The sequence below is a fragment of the Papio anubis genome, chromosome 14 (assembly GCF_008728515.1).
Source record: "Papio anubis isolate 15944 chromosome 14, Panubis1.0, whole genome shotgun sequence".
NCBI lineage: Eukaryota > Metazoa > Chordata > Mammalia > Primates > Cercopithecidae > Papio > Papio anubis.
Window position 1 is genome coordinate 38,839,313 of NC_044989.1, and position 18,084 is coordinate 38,857,396.

The 18,084-nt window shown below is 42.8% G+C and overlaps 1 protein-coding gene and 1 long non-coding RNA gene across 3 annotated transcripts in view; one reads left to right on the plus strand and one right to left on the minus strand.

The window, feature by feature from the left end:
* The window catches only part of GALM (galactose mutarotase), an 82,484-nt gene that overhangs the window by 22,770 nt on the left and 41,630 nt on the right, over positions 1 to 18,084 (plus strand). For both annotated transcript variants that reach the window (XM_021924765.2, XM_003908530.4), the window contains exon 4: positions 2,291 to 2,372. In XM_021924765.2, coding sequence (XP_021780457.2) covers positions 2,291 to 2,372 — 82 coding nt within the window. The remainder of the gene's footprint in view (positions 1 to 2,290; positions 2,373 to 18,084) is intronic.
* LOC116270267 lies at positions 7,113 to 9,901 on the minus strand. Its single transcript, XR_004178227.1, has 3 exons — positions 9,783 to 9,901; positions 7,523 to 7,668; positions 7,113 to 7,338 (listed from the first exon to the last, which is right to left on the minus strand). It is a non-coding gene; the product is annotated as an uncharacterized LOC116270267 (long non-coding RNA).

Consider the following 18,084-nt stretch of genomic DNA (forward strand, 5'->3'; position numbering starts at 1 on the left):
TGGTGGCGGGCGCCTGTAATCCCAGCTACTTAGGAGGCTAAGGCAGGAGAATTGCTTGAACCCTGGAGGTGGAGGTTGCAGTGACCAAGATTGCACCACTGCACTCCAGCCTGGGCGACTGTAAGACTCTGCCTCAGAAAAAAAAAGAATCGTAGTTTTTCAGAAAAAGAGCCAGTTTCTGTCATGTGTAGACATGCATTCTCATGGTCTCTCAAATCTTGACCTTTCTTCTCAGAATGACTCAGTTTGATTGTGTGGGCCAGTCTTTCAGACCATAGAATCTGTTTCCAGCTAACCTGTCCTAACCCTGTCTCAAAAAAACGAGCTGGCCAGGCACAGTGCCTCACACCTGTAATCCCAGCACTCTGGGAGGCTGAGGTGGGTGGATCACCACCTGAGGTCAAGATTTCAAGACCAGCCTGGCCAATATGGTGAAACCCCATCTCTACTAAAAATACAAAAATTAGCTGAGTGTGGTGATGCGCGCTTGTAATCCCAGCTGCTCAGGAGGCTGAGGCAGGAGAATCGCTTGAACCTGGGAGGCAGAGACTGCAGTGAGCCAAGATTGCACTACTGCACTCAGGCCTGGGTGACAGACCGAGACTCTGTCTCAAAAAAAAAAAAAAAGTCTACTGGGCATGGTGGCTCACACCTATAATCCCAGCACTTTGGGAGGCCGAGGTGGGCAGATCACCTGAGGTCAGGAGTTCGAGACCAGCCTGGCCAACATGGATAAACCCCGTCTCTACTAAAAATACAAAATTAGCTGGGCGTGGTGGTGCATGCCTGTAATCCCAGCTGCTCGGGAGGCTGAGGCAGGAGAATCACTTGAATCCGAGAGGTGGAGGTTGCAGTGAGCCGAGATTGCGCCATTGCATTCCAGCCTTTGGCAACAAGAGCAAAATTCGGTCTCAAAAAAAAAAAGTCAAATGTCAAATTTCCCCTGAGGGGCAAAATTATCCCCAATTGAGAACCACTAGTTTAGCTTATCTTTGAGCATTCACTAAGCAAAAGCCCTCACTTGGTTTCCCTTCCGCATCTTCTGGTGTGAAGCTTTAAAATATGTTGCTATTGAATAATAGCAATATAATATAAAATAATTATTTTATATAATAAATAAATAATAATATAAAATAAGCATTTGTATTAGAAACATGCATGTATAAAACTATTTGCTGATTTACAAACAGCACAATGCACCTTGTGAACAATAACAGTTCACAAGGACCCTGGAAAAGGTAGAGGCATCAGTAGCCCAAATTTATTTTATTTTGTTTATTTATTTATTTATTTGTTTGTTTATTTATTTTTTGAGACGGAGTTTTGCTCTTGTTGCCCAGGCTGGAGTGCAATGGTGTGATCTTGGCTCACCGCAACCTCCACCTCCAGGGTTCAAGCAGTTCTCCTGCCTCAGCCTCCGGCATAGCTGAGATTACAGGCATGCGCCACCACGCCCGGCTAACTTTGTATTTTTAGTAGAGATGGGGTTTCTTCTTTTTGGTCAGGCTGGTCTCCATCTCCTGACCTCAGGTGATCCACCCACCTTGGCCTCCCAAAGTGCTGGGATTACAGGCATGAGCCACCGCGCCCGGCCCCATTAGCCCAGTTTTAAACCAAAGGAAATGAGAGTCTATGAGGTTAAATAAATTCCCCGGGACCGCTCAGGAAGAGCTGGAACTAGACCCCAGGCCTTCTGACACTGACCAGTACTTCTTGCACCAGCCTTTGACTCCCCCGACAAGGGCAGACTGCATCTTCATGGAGGAGGTGGGCAAATTCTCAAAAGCAGGGACCACAGTTCTGACACCTGGGCTTCTGTCATGGAGCAGAGAGTGGGGCCTCTGTGTGGAAACTGGGCTAGAGGGGAGTGCCAGGTGCACCCCCAGGAGTGAGCCTGGAGCAGTCCCCTGACCTCTCAGGCTGTGTTTCTGGTTACCAGCCCTTGCTCTTCTGGTTGCCTGGCGTGTGAGAAGAGTAGAAGAAACACCTACATGAATAAGCCAAAGTCCAAAAGGCTTTCAAACCACTGTGGTCTCTGATTTTTCACCTTCATATTCTATTTAGAAAAGAAAATGCGTGCACACTTGAAAGTTTCTTCCAAATTTATCTGTTGCTATTTTGAGGCTTTATCTACCTACACTTAAATGATTATATTCAATCATGACCATCAGCCAAACAAGATTTTAAAAGTTTTTGTCAATGCCTGAAAACATTTTTGCAAAAGAAGTTAAAAAGTGGGTATATGAAATAAGACTAAGCAGGAAACCTTTCCCCTATCTTTTCCTCCCAGGGTTCCCCGAATATATATGACCATGAAGTCACCATAGAAGCGGATACTTACTTGCCTGTGGATGAAACCCTGATTCCTATAGGTTGGTGAATTTAACCTATTTGTGTTATGTGGGATCGTGGATTGGCTCTTGAGGCCAAGAAAGGACATTAGTGGAGAAAGTGGTGAAATCTTTATAAAGTCTGTAGTTTAGTTAATAGAATTATTCCAGTGGTAATTTCTTAGTTTTGATATGTGTACTGTGTTTATGTAGTCTTAGCATGAGGGAAAGCTGGGACAGAGATGTAGTATTTTTACCACTTTTCTGTAAGTCTAAAATTATTTCAAAATTTTAAAAATTTTTTTAAAATGGTGAGTAAGATAATACTTTACTGGGGCTGGGCATGGTGGCTCACACCTGTAATCCCAGCACTTTGGGAGGCCAAGGCGGTTGGATAACTTGAGGCCAGGAGTTAGAGACCAGCCTGAGCAACATGGTGAGACCCTGTCTTATTTTTTTTTAAGATTAAAAAAATGTTTTTTTGGCCAGGTGCAGTGGCTCACGCCTGTAATCCCAGCACTTTGGGAGGCCGAGGTGGGCAGATCACGAGGTCAGGCGATCGAGACCATCCTGGCTAACGTGGTGAAACACTGTCTCTACCAAAAACACAAAAAGTAGGCGGGTGTTGTGGCAGGCGCCTGTAGTCCCAGCTACTCGGCAGGAAAATGGAGTGAACCCGGCAGGTGGAGGTTGTAGTGAGTCAAGATTGTACCACTGTACTCCAGCCTGGGCGACAGATAGAGACTCCGTCTCAAAAAACAACAACAACAACAAAAAATTTTTAATGCAAGAGAAATTTTTTAAAAATTTAAATAAGTTTACTGGATACTCGTCTTACACCAGGTAAGAGCTTTTGTTTTAGTTGGCTTTTTTGGGGGTTCGGGGGAGGGGACAGGGTCTCACTCTGTTGCCCAGGCTGGAGTACAATGGCGTGATCTCGGCTCATTGCTGCCTTGACCTCCGCAGGCTCAGGTGATTCTCCCATCTCCACCTCCTGAGTAGCTAGGACCACAGGCATACACCATCATGCCCGTTGTATTTTTTAGTAGAGACAGGGTTTGACCAGGCTGGTCTCAAACTCCTGGACTCAAGCAATCTGCCCGCCTCGGCCTCTCAGAGGGCCCGGATTACAGGTGTGAGCTGCTGCGCCCAGCCACTTTGTTGTCTTTAATGGGTTGAGTTTATGGCTGCTAGTTCAAACTTTTTATGAGGAAGAAAGGTAAGCATGTGAGCCTGCATACCAAACAACAACTTCAGTTAACAGCAGGCATTAGGAACTCCCATAAATAGAGTGACTACAAAACTAATTGGAATAATAAGGAAAAATTGAGATCAATGGGGTCAAATTTTTGGCATCACGGTTTTGAATATTTTCCTGGCTCCAGGGCTGAGTTTAAAGGCTTTTCTGTTTGTCTTGGTAGCACATGTCATCTTGTGATATTTACATGACTCAGTAGAAGGGCATGAGTAAGCTGGCCCATCTGGTCCTAGAGTCAGAATTATTGCAGTAGAACTATATGTTGTGAACTGCAAGGAAAAAATAGTGGTGGCTGCTGTTTTATGACTGATAAGGAAGAAAGTGAACCAATTAGCTTATAAGTGGAGGTTATGAAATAAGTGCACATTTATTTGTGTATATTTATGAAATCTTCTCATGCTATCTGGTTGAGTTGATCAGATGAAAATCACAACAGGGCATAATTTGTGCATTTAAAGGCCCTGTAAAGGCCAAGTTATTTTACTTGATTGTAAAAAGTCATTGTGGCAAAGCATAGTAGGGCTTAACATGCACTCTAATGGACTGTATAAAACTTGTGTTCGCTGGGTGTGGTGACTCACACCTGTAATCCCAGCACTTTGGGAGGCTGAGGCAGGGGAGGATCACTTGAGCCCAGGAGTTCGAGACCAGACTATGCAACACAGTGAGATCCCATCTCAACAAAAAATTGAAAAAAAATAGCCAGGTGTGGTAACACGCACCTGGGGTCCCAGCTACTCAAGAGGCTGAAGCAGGAGGCTCTCTCAAGCCCAGGAGTTGGAGGCTGCAGTGAGCCGTGATCTCTGCTACACTCCATCCTGGGCAACAGAGCAAGACCCCATCTCAAAAAAAAACCTAACTGGGAATATATATATTTCAGCTTTTTCTTTTTTTTTAAAAAAAAGACCAAACTATCATTTATAATCATCATCTTTTCATGAAAGAATATTTTAGTACCATAAAAGTGTAAACATATTTAATCTCAGAATAACAACTATTTATATTGAATTTATGTAGCTTTTTAAAAAATATATGGTATCACTTGGAGCCAATACTGTAAAAAAAAATAAATAGCAGATTATCCAAATGTATCTGTTTTCTGTGGACCAGTGAAAATGTTATCACTAACTCATAATTGAGAACTAGTAATTGATCTGTAAGGCCACTTCTATCTCTTGCATTCTTTAATTCTACGAGGCTCCTAGCACAACATTTTAATGCTATTTCCACAACTCTTCAAATGCTTTAGAACTCTATCATTGAAGTAAATAAGTTGCTGCAACTTCAGAGCTCATGAAAAATTTGTAATTCTCTCCTACCTATCCATACTTGAGCCAGACCTACATGTTATACCTGTTTGCCCAGTGACACTTAAACAGAAATTATAGTATTGTTTTCTCTTTTCTCAGAAGTCCTTAAGAAACAAGTTTATTGTCTGATTCCTTTGAAACTTCCTCTAAAAATGGGTGGTAACTGCTACCCTGCACTTTAGGAATGTAAGAATTCACATGTCTAGCCCCCTTTCAACTGAGAACAAATCTCTAGGAGCCCAGATTTTCTCTTTTTTTTTTTTTCTTTTTTGTAGAGACAGGGTCTCCCTATGTTGCCCAGGCTGGTCTTGAATCTCTAGGCTCAAGCAATCCTCCCACCTGGGCCTCCCAGAGTGCTGGGATTACAGGTGTGAGCCACCACGCTGGTCCTCATCTGACTCTTAACACTGATTAAAAGCCCATGAGCTTAATTTTGAAAGAAGTCCAAAAGGCTTGCCCATCATTTGATCATTCAGAAGTGTTGCTGGGCTTTCCAGGAGCTGGCAGTCTATGGGAAGGGTCAGCCAGAATTGTGTCCATTACTCTGGAAAATATCAGGATAGACATAACTAGGAGACTTGGCACAGAGGGCAGGCACTGCTGAGGGGGCTTCCAGATAGAGGAAATGAGAGTTAAATAAAACCTGGAAGGGAAAGTGGAAGTTTGCCAGGGAGTGAGGAGGAGAAAGGTGTTCCAGATAAAGATGAACAAGCGTGGGCGGTGCAAGAAACAGCAGGACTAGCCCAGGGAAGTGCTGTGCTTTTGAAGCAAAGCATTTGGGGGACAATTTTAGTGGCAGAGAGTAGATGGGCCTGGAGAGGTTGATTGGGGCCATGTCAGATCTGTACCAGGCTCTGTGGAACTGCGATCCCTAGGGTGGCCCTGGGTGGCCCCAGGCTGGCCTGGAGCTCAAGGCTGATCCACATAGCTGACTCACAGGTGTACTTGAGTCCAGTCTCAAACTTCAGCATGTTCTGCCAGAGCTGGACTGAACCACAAGGCCACTTTCCTGAGACGTGCTACAAGAACCTATTAGACCAGGCCGGGCACAGTGGCTAACGTCTATAATCCCAGCAATTTGGGAGGCCGAGGTGGGCAAATTACTTGAGATCAGGAGTTCAAGACCAGCCTGACCAACATGGCGAAACCCCGCCTCTACTAAAAGTTCAAAACTTAGCTGGGTGTGGTGGTGGGTGCCTGTAATCCCAGTTACTTGGGAAGCTGAGGCAGGAGAATTGCTTGAACCTGGGAGGCAGAGGGTGCAGTGAGCCAAGATCACGCCACTTTACTCCAGCCTGGGAAACAGCGAGACTCCGTTTCCAAAAAAAAAAAAAAAAAGAAAGAAAGGAAGAAAGAAAAGAACCTGTTAGACCGGTCGTACTCCATTAAGACTTCTCAAAATAAATATGCACTATCTACCAACTGTGGTTTTGTTGAATTGAGAAAAAGAAGATACTGATTATCTGTGAGATAAGGTAAAGATTTATGATAATAATAGCTAGTATTTCAGGGAGGACTTTATAAATAATTCATAACACAAACCTGTAAGGTTCTGTTCATTTTTCTTATTTAACAGATGTGAAAACTATAGAACAAGGAGTTAAAGTACCTTACAGAGGATGACCCAGTTAGCAAGTGGGGGAAAGCTGGGATTCACACCAAGGTAGTCTGGTATTAGAACTCAGGCTCTTAATAGACCTGCACTCTGCAGATCTTACAGTGTGGTTAGATGTCAAGAAGGTTCGGTGCCAGACACAGTGGCTCACACCTTTAATCCCAGCACTTTGAGAGACCAAAGATTGGTTGAACCCAGGAGTTCAAGAGCAGCCTGGGCAACATAGGGAGACCCCATTAATACAAAAAAAATGTTTTTAGTTAGCCAGGAGTGTCAGTGCATGCCTGTGGTCCCAGCTATTTGGGAGGCTGAGGTAAGACGATTGCTTGAGCCCAGGAGGTCAAGGCTGAAGTGAGCTGTGATTGTGCCACTGCACTTCAATGTGGGTGAAGAGCAAGACCCTGTCTCAAAAAAAAAAAAAAAAGAAGAAGAAGAACGTTTGAGAGGTAGGGGAGAGGCAGAAAGGAGTGAGGATAGAAAGAAAAGTAAATTAATTTCTTTTTTTTTTTTTTTCTTTTTTTTTTTGAGAATGGCGTGACCAGGAGGCAGAGCTTGCAGTGAGCCGAGATCGCGCCACTGCACTCCAGCCTGGGGGACAGAGTGAGACGCCGTCTCAAAAAAAAAAAACAAAGAAAACAAAAAAACTAATTTCTTAACTATATAAATACCCAAGTGCAACATATAGTCAAGAAATGGGAAGTAAGCCAAAACAAAGAACATACTTTTGCCAGTTGTCAGTCCTCAGCTCTTTTGTCACCTTTTGTACAGGGAGCCTCCCCAGTCCTCCTCCTTGTTCCTTCCTCCCTTCAATTTATTTCTACTTTTCTGCAAAGAAAACAGGAAACCAAGTTTGTTTAAATTAAATATAAGAAAAGGAGAGAGAGAGAGAAAGAGGAAGGAAGGAAAGGAAAAAGGGAAGGAGGGAGAGGTTTCTTGAAATTAAAGAGCATGAATTTAAGTGTCTGTCCTTGTTAGTCTGACAAGAAAGGGAAAGTCCAGGGAAAGTCACCTCAGGTGTCATTGTTCTGTTGCAACATGTGGTGTTCCTGACGGATCCCTTGTCTTTCCGGTTCTTGGTTTTCTCATATGCAGAATCTTGTTGTGACCAAGTTGTGTTGGCAGTTCACTTTCTTTAAGTATATATGTTGGTCATCTCTGTTGAAGATGATAGAAAAATCACCGTCAGTAGAAAATTTACAAACAGGCCAGGCGCGGTGGCTCATCCCCAGCAGCTCAGGAGGCAGAGGCGTTTGGATTTTTGAGCCCAGGAGTTCGAGACCAGCCTTGGCAACACGGTGAAACCCCGTCTCTACCAAAAATACAAAAATTAGCCAATCTCACAGCCCGGTCTCAAAATAAAAATTAATTAATTAATTAATTAAAATTTCAAAAAATGAAAGAAAATTTACAGACATAGTCAAAGAAAAGCCGTACCACTTACAGGATGGCGTTCAGCTATCTGGAGCAGCCCCGTATGGTGGGTACTTCATTTATCCGGGGGAGATGCCGGATAATGAGCTCATTTTAGACCCTTTGCCCTACCTGGCTTTCCCTGGGAAGGCTGCTTGGTTGTGTTGAAACCCTCAGAAATCAACAGTAGAAAACTTCTCTAAAACAGCTTTGGCCTTTTTGCATATGAATGACTTTTACTCTGTAAATCAGTTCTTTTGCTTACCATCCTAGTCCTCTGCTTTCCACCCCAAATCCTGGTTTATATGTTTGTGGTTTTCTTTGTTTGTTTATTTGTTTGCTTGTTTGTTTTTTGAGATGGAGTCTCACTCTGTTGCCCAAGCTGGAGTACAGTGGCTTGATCTCAGCTCTCTGCAGCAACCTCCACTTCCCAGGTTCAAGTGGTTCTCCTGCCTCTGCCTCCTGAGTAGCTGGGATACAGGCGTGCATGCCACCACGCCCGGCCAATTTTTGTATTTTTAGTAGGAATGGGGTTTCACCATGTTGGCTAGGCTGATCTTGAACTCCTGACCTCAGGCGATCCACCCGCCTTAGCATCCCAAAGTGCTGGGATTACAGGCGTGAGCCACCACACCCGGCCTATATGTTTGTTTTTAAAATCTCTCTTCCTAGAGTCATGAGAATTCTCATTAATTTCACTTAGAGCTCCTGGAGAGAAAAGCCTCTATTTTTGTCATTGTAACAATAAAAAAAGTGTAGAGGTTTTTTTCTTTTGAGACAGTGTTTCGCTCTTGTTGCCCAGGCTAGAGTGCAGTGGTGCAATCTTAGCTCACTGCAACCTCCACCTTCTGGATTCAAGCAATTCTCCTGCCTTGGCCTCCCAAGTAGCTGGAATTACAGGCATGTGCCACCACACCTGGCTAATTTTGTATTTTTAGTAGAGTCAGGATTTCATCATGTTGGTCAGGCTGGTCTCGAACTCCTGACCTCAGATGATCTACCTGCCTTGGCCTCCCAGAGTGCTGGGATCACAGGTGCAAGCCACTGTGTCCAGTTTGTTGTTGTTGTTGTTGTTGTTGTTTTTGAGACAGGGTCTCATTCTATTGCCCAGGCTGGAACACAGCAGCACAATCATAGCTCACTGTAGCATCAAACTTCTGGGCTCAAGCAATCTTCCTGGCTCAGCCTTCCAAATACCTAGGATTACAGGTGCACACCACCACGCCCAGGTAATTTTTTCTTTTCTTACACAAATGTGACTCAACATGGATTTTTTTTTTTCTTTTTTGGCAGAGATGATGTCTCACTATGTTGCCAGGCTGGTCTCAAAATCCCTGCCTCAAGCCATCCTTCCACTTTAGCCTCCCAAAGTGCTAGGATTACAGGTGTGAACCACCGCACCTACCCCCAAGAACTCTTTTTTTTTTTTTTGGAGACAAAGTCTTGCTCCGTCAACCAGGCTGGAGTGCAGTGGCATGATCTCAGATCACTACAACCTCTGCCTCCCAGGTTCAAGCAATCCTCCCACCTCAGCCTCCCGAGTAACTAGAATTACAGGTATACGCCACCATGCCCAGCTAATTTTTGTATTTTCAGTAGAGAGGGGGTTTCACCACATTGACCAGGATGGTCTCGAACTTCTGACCTCAACTGGTCCACCCGCCATGGCCTCCCAAAGTGCTGGGATTATGGGCATGAGCTACTGCACCCGGCCCCTAAGAACTCTTTAAATGCACCTAGTGTCACAAGAACAGATAGCTAAACTGTGTCTGAAAAAGGCTCACGCAGGGAAATTTGTGATGGATTTGGGGAAGCTTAGGGCGAATTTTAAACATGAGGCCTTTTGTCAGATCACCTACATTCCTCGGATTGTGCGTGGGTTTGTCGCAGATGCTTGATGTGACAAATTACACAGCTCCTATCGCTTCATTTGATCAGCCACCCGTTGACTTTCAGCCAAGTCCCGCAGGGTTGCTTCTCAGATTGTATCTTTCTGCAAGACAAATATGTTTTCATAGTCTCTCTTTAACTTCTCCCTTTTGTGGCTATTAATGTATACTTTTATGTTTTTCAACTCCTTATTTTTGTTTTCTCTTTATGAAAGCTTTTAACGTGTGCTGTTCTTGAGGGAAATACTGATGCATATCTAAACTTTAGGGGTGTTTTTCACGCTGGCTACAGACACTCGGTAAATAATTTTTCAGGTGATGGGAAAACCCATCATCATGAGAATGTAGCAACTTTTATTTTGTAGTAACTGTTAAAATTGTGGCCACGGTGCTCAGTAAAAGGGGACCTTCCCCTTGTAGATGTTTGGGGAGGAGTGAAGTCCTGTCCTCCATTTTGTTAGTAAATTGCTTATGGATGGGGCATTATCACCTAGAAAGAAAAGAGATACCATGGTATGCAGTAACAGGGAGCCGGAGCAAGAGCAAGACAAAGAAATTCCCTTATGCTTTCAATGCAGAGCCAGCATTTAGACCTCTACCCCAGGCAGGGCCCACAAATACCTGGCAGCTGTGAGCGCCTGTTTTGCTCCTGCCTTCTTCCTGTTGGCAATTTTGAGTTTTGGTGGTTTTTTAGACAGAGTCTCACTCCGTCACCAGGCTGGAGTGCAGTGGTACAATCTCGGCTCACTGCAGCCTCCGCCTCCTGGGTTCAAGTGATCCTCTTGCCTCAGCCTCCTGAGTAGCTGGGACTACAGGTGCGCACCACCACAGCCAGCTAATTTTTGTATTTTTAGTAGGGATGGGGTTTCACCATGTTGCCCAGGCTGGTCTCAAACCCCTGACCCCCTGACGTCAAGTGATCTGCCCACCTCAGCCTTTCAAAGTGCTAGGATTATATATATACATATATATTTTAAATATACGTTTTATATATAAATATAAATTATATATACGTATATATTTTAAATATACGTTATATTTTAAATATATACATATATATTTTAAATATATACGTTATATTTTAAATATATGTTATATTTTAAATATATACGTTATATTTTAAATGTATGTTATATTTTAAATATACATTATATATAAATATAAATTATATATACGTATATATTTTAAATATATACGTGTATATATATAAAAAAATGAGTAGAATTCATCACCTAACTTCTAAAGCTGCTTCTCTAGATGAAATTCCGGCACTTAGGAGTCAGCAGCAGTGTATTGAGTGCATGACCCTTACTCACAGGTGCTTCTTTCCTGTCCCATGGCAGGTGACACCAACAGAAAGCTTCTGCAAGGCTGAGAGCTCCTTTTACCCATGGACCAGGAGCAAAGTTTGCAGCTACACTGTCAGGCTGTGTTTGGATGTTAGCAGTTAGTTTCGCTTTGCGTCTTCAGAGCAATTATCCTTAGCTATTTAAAAATTTAAAAAAAGGGAAAAAAAAATGACGCCCATAAAGCATTTGCTGCTCCGTAGGATGGGAGCACACTCTATTGTTGGGCATTTGAGGCCCTCTGGCATGTGTTTTCTGTTTGTTGTTGTCAGGGTTGTCCCTGTAGTTTCCCAGAAGTAGAACTCCCCGAAGCTGTTTCCCAGAAAGGATAGGGGTGTAGATAATGGATGTCCAGAGACAGAGAACACTCCAGTGCCAGATCCGTGTGCTGCTTTGTCAGACATTTGTTTATTTATTATTTTGTTTGTTTGTTTTTTTTTTTTTTTTTTTTTTTTTTTTTTTTTGAGACGGAGTCTCGCTCTGTCACCCAGGCTGGAGTGCAGTGGCCGGATCTCTGCTCACTGCAAGCTCCGCCTCCCGGGTTTACGCCATTCTCCTGGCTCAGCCTCCCGAGTAGCTGGGACTACAGGCGCTCGCCACCTCGCCCGGCTAGTTTTTTGTACTTTTTAGTAGAGACGGGGTTTCACCGTGTTAGCCAGGATGGTCTCGATCTCCTGACCTTGTGATCCGCCCGTCTCGGCCTCCCAAAGTGCTAGGATTACAGGCTTGAGCCACCGCGCCCGGCTTGTTTGTTTGTTTTTGAGATGGGGTCTCACTGTGTTGCCCAGGCTGGTCTTGATCTCCTGAGCTCAAGTGATCCTTCCACCTCAGCCTCCTAAAGTGCTGGGATTACAGGCATAAGCCACTGTGTCCAGCTGTTATTATTATTATTATTATTATTATTATTATTATTATTATTTTGAGACAGTTTTGTTCTTGTTGCCTAGGCTGGAGTCCAATGGCACAACCTTGGCTCACTGCAACCTCCGCCTCCTGGGTTCAAGCAATTCTCCTACCTCAGCCTCCCGAGTAGCTGGGATTACAGACATCCGCCACCATGCCCAGCTAATTTTTGTATTTTTAGTAGAGGCGGGGTTTCACCATGTTGGCCAGGCTAGTTTCGAACTCCTAACTTTAGGTGATCCACTCACCTCGGCCTCTCAAAGTGCTGGGATTACAGGCATGAGCCACCGTACCTGGCCCCAGCTGTTATTCTTTTTAATTGATACTTAATACTTGATACCTAATACACATTTAATTGATACCTAATACATATTTACAGGGTATATTGTGATATTTTGATACATGTTTACAATGTGTAAGGATCAAATCAGGGTAATTAGCATATCCATCACCTCAAACATTTATCATTTTTTTGTGTTGGGACATTCAAAATCTGCTGTTCTAGCTATTTGAAAATATACAATAAATTGTTACTTATAGTCACCCTATAGTGCTTTAGAGCACTAGAACTTATTCCCCCTATCTAGCTGTACTTTTGTATCCATTAAGCAACCTTTAGGCTGTGCACAGTGGCTCACGCCTGTAATCCCAGCACTTTGGGAGATCGAGGTGGGTGGATCACCTGAGGTCAGTAGTTCAAGACCAGCCTGGGCAACATAGCAAGAACCGTCTTTAAAAAGAAAAGAAGGCTGGGCGCGGTGGCTCAAGCCTGTAATCCCAGCACTTTGGGAGGCCGAGATGGGCGGATCACGAGGTCAGGAGATCGAGACCATCCTGGCTAACACGGTGAAACCCCGTCTCTACTAAAAAAATACAAAAAACTAGCCGGGTGTGGTGGCGGACGCCTGTAGTCCCAGCTACTCGGGAGGCTGAGGCAGGAGAATGGCGTGAACCTGGGAGGCGGAGCTTGCAGTGAGCTGAGATCCGGCCACTGCACTTCAGCCTGGGCGACAGAGCGAGACTCCGTCTCAAAAAAAAAAAAAAAAAGAAAAGAAAAGAAAATTTAAAATTTTCTTCACTGGTCATTCAGGAGCATATTGTTTAATATCCGTGTATTTGTACAATTTCAAAAGTTCACCTTATTGTTGAGTTCTGGTTTTATTCCATTGTGGTCAGGAAAGATACTTGATACAATTTCAGTTACTAGACTTGTTTTGTGGCCAAACATATGGTCTGTTCTGGAGAATGTTTCTTGTGCTGATGAAATAATGTGTCTTCTGAATCTGTTGGATGAAATGCTCTGTAAATGTCTCTCTGTTAGTCTAAAATGCAGGGATTTTTTGTTTTTTTGAGTCTCACTCTGTTCCCAGGCTGGGAGTGCAGTAGCATGACCTTGACTCACTGCAACCTCCACCTCCCAGGTTCAAGCAATTCTTATGCCTCAGCCTCCTAAGTAGCTGGGATTACAGGTGCCCACCACCACACCCAGCTAATTTTTGTATTTTTAGTAGAGACAGGGTTTTACCATGTTGACCAGGCTGGTTTTAAACTTCTGGCCTCGAGTGATCCTCCCACCTTAGCCTCCCAACGTACTAGGATAACAAATGTGAACCACCGCGCCCAGCCTAAAGTGCAGTTTAAATCTAGTGTTTTGTTGTTGATTTTCTGTCTAGATGATCCGTTCGGTGCTGAGAATGGGTTGTTGAATTCCCCAGCTATTGTACTGGTGTCCATGTCTCCCTTTAGATCTAATAATAATTTGCTTTATATTATATATCTGGGCGCTTCAGTGTTGGGTGCATATATATTTAGAATTGTTATGTCCTCTTGCTGAATTGATCCCTTTACCATTATATAATAACCTTTTTCTTTTTTTTAATCGTTTTTGACTTGAAGTCTGTTTCATCTGATGCAAGTACAGCTACCCTGCTTGCTTTTGGTTTCTGTTTGCATGGAATATCTTTTTCCACCCTTTCAGTCTATGTGTGTCTTTACAGATGAAGTGAATTTCCTGTAGGCAACCATAGTTGGGTCATGTTTTTTAATCCATTCAGCCAGTCTATATATTTTAAGGGGGGAAATTTAATCAGTTTACATTCAAGTTTATTATTGATAGGTGAGGACTTCTGTCATTTTGTTAATTATTTTCTGTGTTTTTTTTTTTAATATCCTTTGTTCTTTTCTTCCCCTCTTATTGTTCATCCTTGTGATTTGGTGGTTTTCTATAGTGGTAAAGTTTGATTCTTTTCTTTCTTCTTTGTATATGTGCTCTACCAGTGAGTTTTATATTTTTTGTGTTTTCTTGATAGTAATTATCATTTCGTGGAACACCCTTGAGCATTTCTTGTAAGACTGGTCTAGTGGTGATGAATTCTGTCAGTTTTTGTTTGTCTGAGATATGTCAGACATTTAGTTTCAGGACCTGATTCTAGTTCCCTGCCCTATGGCAACAAGTAGAAACAGATCCCTGGTGCACTGCTTAAGTATTAGGCCAGCTAGATGTGAGCAGATGAGAAAATCAAATCCTTCTATTTTGCCAGGGATTAATTCATTCTCAGGATTGTAAATATTTACATTTCACCTTCACCTCACAGAACTGTAGAATTAGGGGGTGAGCTGGGCAGCTTGCCCAGCAAGACATTATGATGTATACAACACAGTGCACTACTAAGGAGGTGTGTTAAAAGGCATTTACAGCACATAGCTTTTTTTTTTTTTCCCTTATAAGTTTGGTGCTCTTTATTTGTAGTAGTAGATAAGGAATTAAGAAAGCAAAAATGAGTGCTTTGACTAGGTCTTTTGCCTTTGAAGGTAACATTAGTAAAATCCCCTCTTCTTTTTTATTCTTATAAAATTTACCCAATTCACTCTGCCCCCCAGCCCATCTGTGTTCACTTGCTGTTCTTGATGCTCTCAGTTTTAAAAGCTTATTCTAAAATTACATGAAAGCAACCCCATTTTGACAAAATTAGAATTCTGGTAGGAAACGCTTGCCACAAGGCTATGGAGAGAGGCCCAGCAAGACTTTTGTATTTTTTTCCAACCTCTTTTGGTTAAACCTACAATTCGGTAGATGATACAATTACCTCCCTGGGGTAAGTCTCTATCTCTGCCTTGGAGAAATAACAAAGTCCAAAGTAGTCTCCTCATTCAAAGATGTTGCAAACGAAGGCTGTTTTGATCTTTATGTATTAGCATTTGGGTTTTAATCTTTCTGGAGCTCCTGACAGAAAATTCCTTTACATTTATTATATAATTCTAAAATATTGGACATATTTGTTTCAAGCATCTGTCAATACCCTTACTCTTTCCATTCCACTCCCCACTGCCTTCATTAGTCATCAGGTTCTACTGATTTTTAACTCCTAAGTATTTCTCAAATCTGTCTCCTCAGTGTGTATCGTGGATTATATAACTCCATCTCCATTGTCACTGTGCTGCTTTAGACTATCTTTTCTTGTCTAGATTAGTGCCTGGCTTATATTATGGGCTTCATAAAGTGGGATCAATGAATGAATGATTCATATTCTGGACAACAACACTCTAACACCTAACTGAAAAAAAAAAAACTTAACCTCTATCTTCCATGTAAAAGCATCTATCTAAAAGGCAAATCTTACTTTGATAATCTCCAGGTTAATAAACCTCTTAGACAGTTCCCAGGCCTCCCCAAAACCATCTCTCATTTCACTGGTCAAAAAAATAAAAATTTAAAAATTGTAAAACTAAAAAAAAAATCAAACATTTCACTGGTCAAAAAACAAAAACAAAAATGATCTCTGAGCATGCCTCACTCACACCCCACCCTGCTGTGCATCCCTCTCCCACCCCCAGCCTACAGGGACCACCCAGTAACCTCTTCTTTGCTACATAACCCTTACCCTCCTTCTTCACAACTCATATTTTCTCCTTAGAAACTTTCCCCCCCACTTTCTGGAAACCGTAGATTCTTTCTTGCTTATGGTTTTTGTAATGACATCAGCTGTTTAGAATTCATGATGTGCCCAGGCCCTGCTATTTGCTTCTCCACAGAGCTTGCTCAGATAATCCATCAGGATTTAGTCACAGATTGAAAGTAGGGAGCTTCAGGCTTGGTCTCTTTGGGTTGAAGCTAGAAAACTAATCTATACTGAACACAAAAATGAAGCTGAGTAATAGCCAACCTATACATCCTAGGAATTAACTATTGCTTTTTTTGCCCCCAGCCAGTCTCTCTACACTCCTCTCTTCTTTACATTTGTTTTAAACACAGTATATATATATACACACACACACACACACAAAAACACACACACATATATACAATTTATTATTTTTTTTAATTTAGCTGGGCATGGTGGGGCATGCCTGTGATCCTAGCTGCTCAGGAGGCTGGGAGGCTGAGGTGGGATGATATGTGGGATTTTTTTTTTTTTTTTTTTTTTTTAGACAGAGTTTTGCTCTTGTTGCCCAGGCTGGAGTGCAATGGCATGATCTCGGCTCACCGCAACCTCCACCTCCCAGGTTCAAGTGATTCTCCTGCCTCAGCCTCCCGAGTAGGGGGGATTACAGGCATGTACCACCATGCCCTGCTAATTTTGTATTTTAAGTAGAGACGGGGTTTCTCCATGTTGGTCAGGCTGGTCTCTAATTCCCAACCTCAGGTGATCCACCCACCTTGGCCTCTCAAAGTGCTGGGATTATAGGCATGAGCCACTGTACCCAACCTTAAACACAGTATATTAGCCCAACACTGTGTGAGAACTGGGATTCAGAAAACCAGAACATAGGTCTCCGTTCTGCCATCCACTAGCTGTGCTATGAGTCAGCCATGAAAATTCTCTGGGCCTGATTGACTGAATCTGTAAAATCTGACTTGATGAGGATTATATTCATTGAACTCTGAGGTCCTGTCCATTTCTTACATCCTGATTCAAAGACCACACAGAATCTCTAACCCAGATGTTCTTAACTAGGGTTCTTGTATGTCTGGGAAGATGATGAAAGAACTTCAAGGGGATCATGAGCTCTTTAAATTCTATGTAAAATCCAAGGCTGGGCATGGTGGCTCACACCTATAATCCCAGTACTTTGGGAGGCTGAGGCGGGCAGATTGCCTGAGCTCAGGAGTTCGAGACCAGCCTGGGCAACATGGTGAAACCCCATCTCTATTACAATACAAAAACAATCAGCCAGGTGTGGTGGCATGTGCCTATAGTCCCAGCTACTCAGGAGGCTGAGGCATGAGAATTGCTTGAACCCTGGAGGTGGAGGTTGCAGTGAGCCAAGATCATGCCACTGTACTCCAACCTGGGAGACAAGGAGAAATTCTGTCTCAAAAAATAAATAAATGAATAAATAAAATAAAATAAAATAAAAAATTCTATGTAAAATCTTTTGTGAACTGGCTGCATCACCTTGGCCCACAAAGGGGATTTTCTTATCTTTTTTCCTCTTTCAAAGTAATGGTAGTCTATGGTTGCCCTACCATGTATTCTCTTTTTATTATTTTATTTATTATTATTTTTTTTAGAGACAGGGTCTCACTCTGTTATCCAGGCTGGAGTGCAGTGGTGCAATTACAGCTCACTGCAGCCTTGGCCCCCTGGGCTCAAGCGGTCATCCCACCTCAGCCTCCTGAGTAGCTAGGATCACAGGTATGCCCCCACCATGCTCAGCTAATTAAAAAAAATTTTTTGAGGCTGGGAACAGTGGTTCACGCCTTTAATCCCAGAATTTTGAGAGGCCAAGGTGGGAGGACTGATTGAGTCCAGGAGTTCAAGAACCTGAGAAATATAGACCCCATTTCTACTACAAAAAAAAAAAAAATCAAAAAGTTAGCTGGGCCCAGTGGCATTCACCTGTAATGCCAGCTACTTATGAGGCTGAGGCAGAGGATTGCTTAAACCCAGGAGTTCAAGGCAAATTGAGCTATGATGTGTACCACACTCAGCCTCGGTGACACGGCAAGACCTTGTCTCCAAAAAAAAAAAATATATATATATATAGCTACAGGTAAGAAAGTACTTGGATAACAGTAAAAA